The 7,583-nt window shown below is 47.4% G+C and overlaps 1 protein-coding gene across 1 annotated transcript; it reads left to right on the top strand.

Moving 5' to 3' along the window:
• Positions 1–1,842: 1,842 nt before the first annotated feature.
• LOC130043661 (G-protein coupled receptor 42-like) lies at positions 1,843–2,814 on the top strand. The gene has a single exon (XM_056136092.1). The coding sequence runs from the start codon at positions 1,843–1,845 to the stop codon at positions 2,812–2,814; it is 972 nt and encodes a 323-aa protein (XP_055992067.1).
• The last annotated feature ends 4,769 nt before the right edge of the window (positions 2,815–7,583 follow it).

Raw genomic sequence — 7,583 nt, 5'->3', positions numbered from 1 at the left:
AAAAAGCCCTGATGTTTGGGCTGTTTTTATGCTCAGCTTCCTTCTGCCCTTGGGTTGGCATTCTGTCTGTCTCTCTCTCTCCCCCTTCCTCTCTTCCTTCCTTCTTTCCTTCCTTCCTTCTTTCCTTCCTTCCTTCCTTCCTTCTTCTTCTTTCTTTCTTTCTTTCTTTCTTTCTTTCTTTCTTGTCTTCCTTCCTCTCTCCCTCCCTCCCCTTTCCCTCCCTCTCTCCTTGCCTCTCTCCTTCCCTCCCTTTTTCCCTTCCCTTTCCCTCCCTCCCTCCCTTCCTTATCACTCACTCCCTCTTTCCTCCTCCTCCTTCCTTCCTTCCTTCCTTCCTTCCTTCCTTCCTTCTTTCCTTCCTTCCTTCCTTCCTTCCTTCCTTCCTTCCTTCCTTATCATTTCTTTTTCTTATCATTTATCATTTCCTTTTCTTATTTTTATTTTTGGGCTATACCTGATGGAGCTCAGAGCTTCATGCTCAGGGATCACTCCTGGTGGGGCTCAAGGGGACTCTACGGGTGCCAGGGATGGGACTCAGGTTGGTCGCCTGCAAGGCAAACATCTCACTCCAGCTCTTGTTTAGCTTTTATGTGTTCTCTGTGTTGCTGCTACAGGGGCACTCCCAGGACTGCTCCCTCACAGCTGTCAGGGTCCTGTCTTTTCCTGAAGTATATGTGCACAGTGGAATTAGAATGCTTTTTCTTTTTTGTTTGTTTGCTTCATTTTGTGTTTTTGAGTGTTTTCTGGCCATATCTGATGCTCAAGGACAGTTTCTAGATATGCTTAGGAGTCACCCCTGCTGGTGTTCAGGATACCTTAAATGATGTCAGGGATATAAACTGGGGTCAGCAGCATGCAAGGTAGCTACCTTAACCCATGGACTATCTCTCTTGCCCCTGGAATTATATAGCCTGGTAAATTTTTGATGACATTTCCTTAAAAGTTGCAAAAATGCTTTCTAAAGTGGTTACAACTATTTCATATTCCCAGGAGCAGGGGTTGAGGGTTGCTATTTCTTCATTTCTTTGTCAACTCTTGTTAGTATGTAATTATTTTGATGAAAGCTATTGCAATGGTAGGAAATGGTACCTCCCTGCTCCATAAATTTTATATTAAAAACAGTCTGAGAATTTTGCTTTCTATACACTACAGCCCTGTGAACTAGTCGCTATGATCCACCTTGCTCTCTGGAGAATACAGAGATACATGAAGTTTGCCCCAAAGTGAGAAAATAACTGAGAGGCACTACATCCTGGGCTACACTACATCGGAGAAGCCCCCCACCCCACCCCCCCCCCCCCGCACCACCACCACCACCACCACCACCACCACCACCAATGTCTCAGAGCTGAGCAAAGAGACTTGGAACTCTTTTGCAAGATCAAGCATTCAAGTGAAGGTCAAGGCAGTGAATGGAATGTCTGCTTGGTCCTGGAGTAACCTCAGTCAGAGCCTGCCAGAGGAGCCAGGCACACAGTAGTTGAATTTGCTCCTTATTTTGCATAGAGGCTGAGCTCTGGGCAGAGCTCCAGACATCTTGGCAATGTCACGTCTTTATCAGCTCAACTGAGACATAACGAGCTGGACACACTAGCTCTGGGGGTGCCCGCACGGTGCTCAGGCAGGATTCAGGCAGGACTTCAGGACTCTGCACCGCAGGTGAGCACAGAGCCTAAGGGATGGTATGGAGGATACTTTGGTGTTTGCTTTATTGGGAGAAGGAACAGGACACTAGTCTCATGGCCCAAAAGGCAGAGCATCAGGAGACACAGGTAGTAAGGGGAGTGGACTGGTGGTGTCCCCTTCTTTCTCTTTCTTTCTCTCTTGTCAGTAACCATTAGCATGAACACAAGCACGGACCAGTTCTTTCGTGACAACCTCTGGTTCCACTTCTCAGTGTACCTCTTCGCCTTCCTCGTGGGGCTCCCCCTGAACCTGCTGGCCCTGCTGATCTTTGTGGGCAAGCTGCGGACCCGCGCAGTGGCCGTGGACGTGCTCCTGCTCAACCTGACCATCTCAGACCTCATCCTGCTTCTCTTCCTGCCCTTCCGCATGGTGGAGGCGGCCAGTGGCATGCGCTGGCCTCTGCCCTTCTTCCTCTGCCCCTTCTCGAAATTCCTCTTCTTCACCACCATTTATGTCACGTCTTTGTCCCTGGCGGCTGTGAGCATCGAGCGCTTCCTGAGCGTGGCCTACCCGGTATGTTACTGGAGCCGGCCCAGAATAAGACAAGCAGTGCTGGTCAGCGGGGCCTGCTGGCTGCTGTCAGGTACTAACTGCAGTGTGGTCTACATCGTGGAATTCTCTGGACATTCCTCCCATGGCCAAGGAAACAACAACACCTGTTATCTGGAATTCGAGGAGGACCAGCTGGCCATTCTCCTACCTGTCCGTTTGGAGATGGTGGTGGTTCTCTTTGGGCTTCCCCTGCTCATTACAATTTACTGCTACAGTCACTTGATATATTTGCTCAGTAAACGGTGCAGCCGTCGCCAGAGGAGGAGGGTGGCAGGGCTGGTGGTGGCCACACTGCTCAACTTTCTCATCTTCTTTGGACCTTACAATGTGTCTCATGTCGTGGGCTATATCCAGGGTCACAGCCCATCGTGGAGAAGTTACGTTCTGCTGCTCAGCACCCTGAACTCCTGCATCGACCCTCTTGTCTACTACTTCTCCTCCTCTCAGTTCCAAGCTGAAGTCCGTGGGATACTGAGGAGACTGGCCGGGGCCTGCAGACCTGGGACACAGGGGGACTGTGGAAATCTGAGGGATATGATGGCGAGAGAGGGTGTCATCCAAAATGGTTCTACCTAGAGAACAACAGTCTCTAGGGGGCTGTGGGTAGGGGGCAGATACTCTCGGCTGGTCCTTGCTCAGGCAAGACTGGAACTTAGAGTGACCTCCTTGGCACTGGGTGGTGAGAGACAGGTTAATCAGCATGACCGCTTGATCTCACACAAGCTGGGCCATTCCCCACCACCTCTGTCCACATCATGGGTCTCTCTGGGAGCAGTCAAGGGAAGTGATTGGGGAAATGGAACTCCCCCACCCCTATGTATCCGGTCAGCCAAGAAGGCCGAGGAGGGGATGAAAGCTGTGTCCTGTGTCCTGGTGCCTGTGACTTTGGATAGGGGACAGCGAGAGTCGTCCCTTGGGAGATATTGATGCAGCAGACTGAGAAGTGGCAGGGGGGAGGGGGTGAGGGTGGGTGGTCCCACAGGACTTCTGGTCCAAGGGGCGGTCATCTGTTCTTGTGGGGGATTTCCCGAAGGTTTGCTCTGTTCAACACATTCAGATTGTTGGAAATATTTGTGAGGAATGAAAAAAATATTCATCAAAATAAATGTGGTAGCAAGCGGAGTAGGGTGGTGTCTCCTTATGCCACTTCTTTTCCAAGTGCCTGTGGGTCAGAGCCGATGTGGGATGAGAGAAAGGTGATGGTCTTTAGGAAAGACCTGGAGAATCTGGGGTGCCAGGAGAGAAGCTGATGGGAGGAATGAAGATAACTGCAGTAGCTGGAGAGATAACGGCAGGGAGGGCTCCTGCCTGGCATACAGCCAACCTGAATTTGATCCCTGGAACCACATATGGTCCTCCAAACCCCTCCAGGAGTGATCCCTGAGCACAGAGCCAGGAGTAAGCCCTGAGCACCGACTAGTGTGACCCCCAAAACCATAAAAAGGAAGGAAAAAGAAAAAAATAACAGCAAAGCACTTTAGGGACTTGACCTGACCCGCTGTCCCCTCAGCCCTGCTGAGGGCTGCTGGCAGGTTCTGTGTTTCCGTGACAGAGTGGCTAAGTCTCCTCTTGCTACTCAGAGCTCACAGCCTTAGCTGGAGCTCATGGACTTCATGGTCTCCCTCACCTTGGGTGCTTTGTGTCCTCTGGAGGGATCGGGCTCCACCACAGTCCAGATACTGAGCAGGACAACTGTCAGTGGGTTACGACGAGGAAAGGAAGGAGATGTAAAGCAGCCCCACTCTCTGAGTGTACTGCATCCCTGAGAGAAGTCCTCTGGTACACCAAATTAGGAAAATTAGTCACTAATGCTGACTTTGCATTATTACGAAGACAAATGTCCCTTTTAAGAGCTAAGATAATCCGCATGGAGGCATGGAGTCAATTTTCCATCAGGTTGACCTCTAGGTGAAAGTGAGTCAATGTCTTGTCCTAGCAAAGCACCCCAAGAAAGGCTGGCAGCTGTGTGCGGGCAGCTGGGCTCTCCCCCATTCATCACGCTGGTGCCAAGTCTCCCAAATCCCAATTCTAACATCTTGGCATCTGGTGTTCCTGGGGCAACTGGGACAGTAAAGACAGCTGTGGGTGAGGACTGGGAAAGAGTCATCATCCCTGTGCAAAGGTGAAGGTATGAGCTACCTCATGTCCCATGGCTCATCTGTCTGTCCCGAGTCACTCAGGTGTGGCAGTTGCTCATGGGTTAGTATGGGGGTTGTGGTTGGGTAGGAATAGAGGTGCCAGAAAGTTCTAGAACTCCATAACTGGTACCAAGGACTCAAGCCTGGGGACAAAGTGGAGGCAACCCCCCCCCACACACACACACACATGCTACAGAAGACCGTGAAGAAGTAGAGTCTACCTCCTGCCCCAGAGATTGACAAGGAATCGGAGACAGATGACTGCTGCCCCCAACCAGCAGCAGCATCCCAACCTCCATGTACAAGTGAAGGCTGGGCAGTTGTTGGGTTTTCCAGATCTCTCAGAAGCCAAGTAGAGGGTTGCTCCGAGAAGGTAGGGTGTGCTCCGGGGCTGCTCCTCTGAGACCATCCAGTGGGAGGAAGAAATGGAGGAGAAATGAAAGGGGTGTCAGTTACTGTCACCATCGTGCAGAGCAAATTGGTTCAAATGTCCTGGGGCAAGGGTAGAATTTCTAGAGGTCTAAACCAGGTCAACTCTCCCAAGATGGAAGTCAGGAGAACTCATTGGTATTGAAAGAAGAATCATTGGTACATGCCTCACGGAGGGCACCCAACACTCCTCATCCTTAGGAGGTAGAGCATTCTCATCCTTAGCACCAGTTCTCATGTCTGCCGATGCCCTCAATGGGCTTCTATTTCTAGTCACTTTCTCTTTCTATACTGTTGTTTTGGTTCAACACACAACACACACACTAGGTATCTATTCATGTGTTTAGGAGGCCACAAACTATGTAAGAGAGACTGTTGTTCTCCCCTAGAAGGGACATTCACCCTTTAGGGGGCAGTACTTCAGCTCAGAATGCATGAGTTGGAAACGGTCTCATGGGAGAGTGTCAACCGACTGGACCTGGTTCTCTTGCTGGAGCAAAGGAGACCACATCCCAGGAGAAGCGTAGGGTTCTCAAAAAGAAGAGATTCATCCAGGATTTGGGGGCAGGGTGGTGTCTGGGAGATACTGTTGGTGAAGCAGCATCTGCCAGGCTCAAAGCAAAGGGACAGGCCAGCACCATTCTGTCAGAGCAGTCAACTTGGGGTCCCAGTTCCTTGGAAAATGAAAAGTTAAAGGTAGGACCTGGTTGATAGAATGGGTATGAGATGCATGAGTGATAAACTCAGATTTGTTTGCGGGTTTTGTGACCGAAATCTTCACGTTTTCTTGGAGTCAAGAATGGGCAACCTTTCCCCATCTCCCTGTTCTTCCAGGAGCCTGGCAGTCACACCTACGAACTGCCTCTGGTGCCATATAAGTTCATTAATGGCCATGATCCAGAGACTCACAAATAAATATTGGAAGAGAGCCACAAGCTGCAGAGATGCCTCTGGACCCCAAAGTCACCATCCGGTAAAAATTTTAACTCCAACTGTATCACCCTATTTAAAATTTTAGAATTCCTGGATCACGTGGCCACGAATGCTCTACATCTCATACTCTATGCCACTTATGTACCAGGAATAGAACACCACATTACAAGGGATATGAAGTAGAAGGCTGGAGCGATAGCACAGCGGTAGGGCATTTGCCTTGCATGCAGCCAACATGGCCTACCCAAGTTCGATTCCTCCGCCTCTCTCGGAGAGCCCGGCAAGCTACTGAGAGTATCTCGCCCACACGGTAGAGCCTGGCAAGCTCCCCGTGACGTATTTGATATGCCAAACACAGTAACAACAATGTCTCCAATGGAGACGTTACTGGGCCCGCTCGAGCAAATCAATGATCAACGGGAGGGCCTTTACTTACTTACTTACATATATATATATTATATGTATATATATGTATATAGCTCAACTTGTAACAACATGTTAGTAATCTCTTATACAAGGGTTTAATGGTTCCAGGCTGAGATACAACAATCTTCACACAATTTCCTGTAAGGAAACTTTTTGGAATCATTTTTAGTGGATTATTCATAATAAGAAATACAAAATAAATTATTTAGGTCCTGCTTTGGGGAGAGGCTTGCGTGATGGTGGGAAAATTTGAAATAATGGTGGTAGGAAGGTGTAACGGTGGTGGGATTCGTGTTGGAACATTAAATGTAATAAATTATTGTGAACAACTTAAAAAAATAAAATGTGTGATAAGGGGCTGGAGTGATAGTACAGCAGGTAGGGCATTGCACGCGACTGACCCGAGTTCAATCCCCAGCATCTCATATGGTCCCCCAAGAACTGCCAGAAATAATTCTTTTTTTTGGCTTTTATACATAATATTTTATAAAGGTTATAAATTTTTGGCATTTTAAATATGAATCAGTACTTTCAATAGATATTTTTAATCTGTTTTTTAACAATAATATAAAATACATTTATCACTATACATAAGAACTAGCTATTACTCAATCAGTGAGAATACTTTTAACAATAGATATTTAGAATTAAAAATAAACCCAATGTGGGACTACGAAGTAGTGGTATCAAAAGACGCTGATAAACAAATATAGTGTAAGGTATTTAGAAATCACACAACTTAAGCTTCCACATCCTGATGATCACTAGATTTTAGTTTATTCTATTGTTGTAAATTATATTTTGGTTTTTGTGTTACACCTTGCGGTGCTCAGGATTTACTTCTGGCTCTGCACTCAGGGATTACTACTGGCTTTACTCAGGGAACCATATGGGATATCAAAATCAAACATGGGTTGGCTATGTGCAAGGCAAGTGCCATACTCACTGTAATGTCTAACTCATCCCATTTTTAAATTTATTTTATTTTTTTCATTTTTTGTAATTTAATTTTTGAATCACTGTGAGACCAGTTACAAAACTTTCGGGTTTAAGTCTCGGTCATACAATGAAACACCCATACCTTCACCAGTGCCCATTCTTCACCCCCAAAAACCCCAGTATACCCCCATTCCACACCCTCCCCCTACCTATGGAGCAGATGACCTCCACACTACTCTCTCTGTAACTTTGATTACATTCAATATTTTGACACCTGACCCACCATTATTATTTGGGATTTTACCCCAACACTCGGATCTGCCAAAAAGGCAACAGTAGACAATTAGTTTTCTATTGCTGGTTATGAATAACATATGATGTCGCAAGACTGCAGTGGTAGTTGCGCGATTTTGAAATTCTGAAATTTTAACAATTAAATCTAGAGAGATTTCTGCCAAAACCTGCTGGGTTCCGAGATTT

This window comes from Sorex fumeus, unplaced genomic scaffold, assembly GCF_029834395.1.
Source record: "Sorex fumeus unplaced genomic scaffold, SorFum_2.1 ptg000122l, whole genome shotgun sequence".
Taxonomy (NCBI): domain Eukaryota; kingdom Metazoa; phylum Chordata; class Mammalia; order Eulipotyphla; family Soricidae; genus Sorex; species Sorex fumeus.
This window is presented reverse-complemented; position numbering and strand designations above follow the sequence as displayed.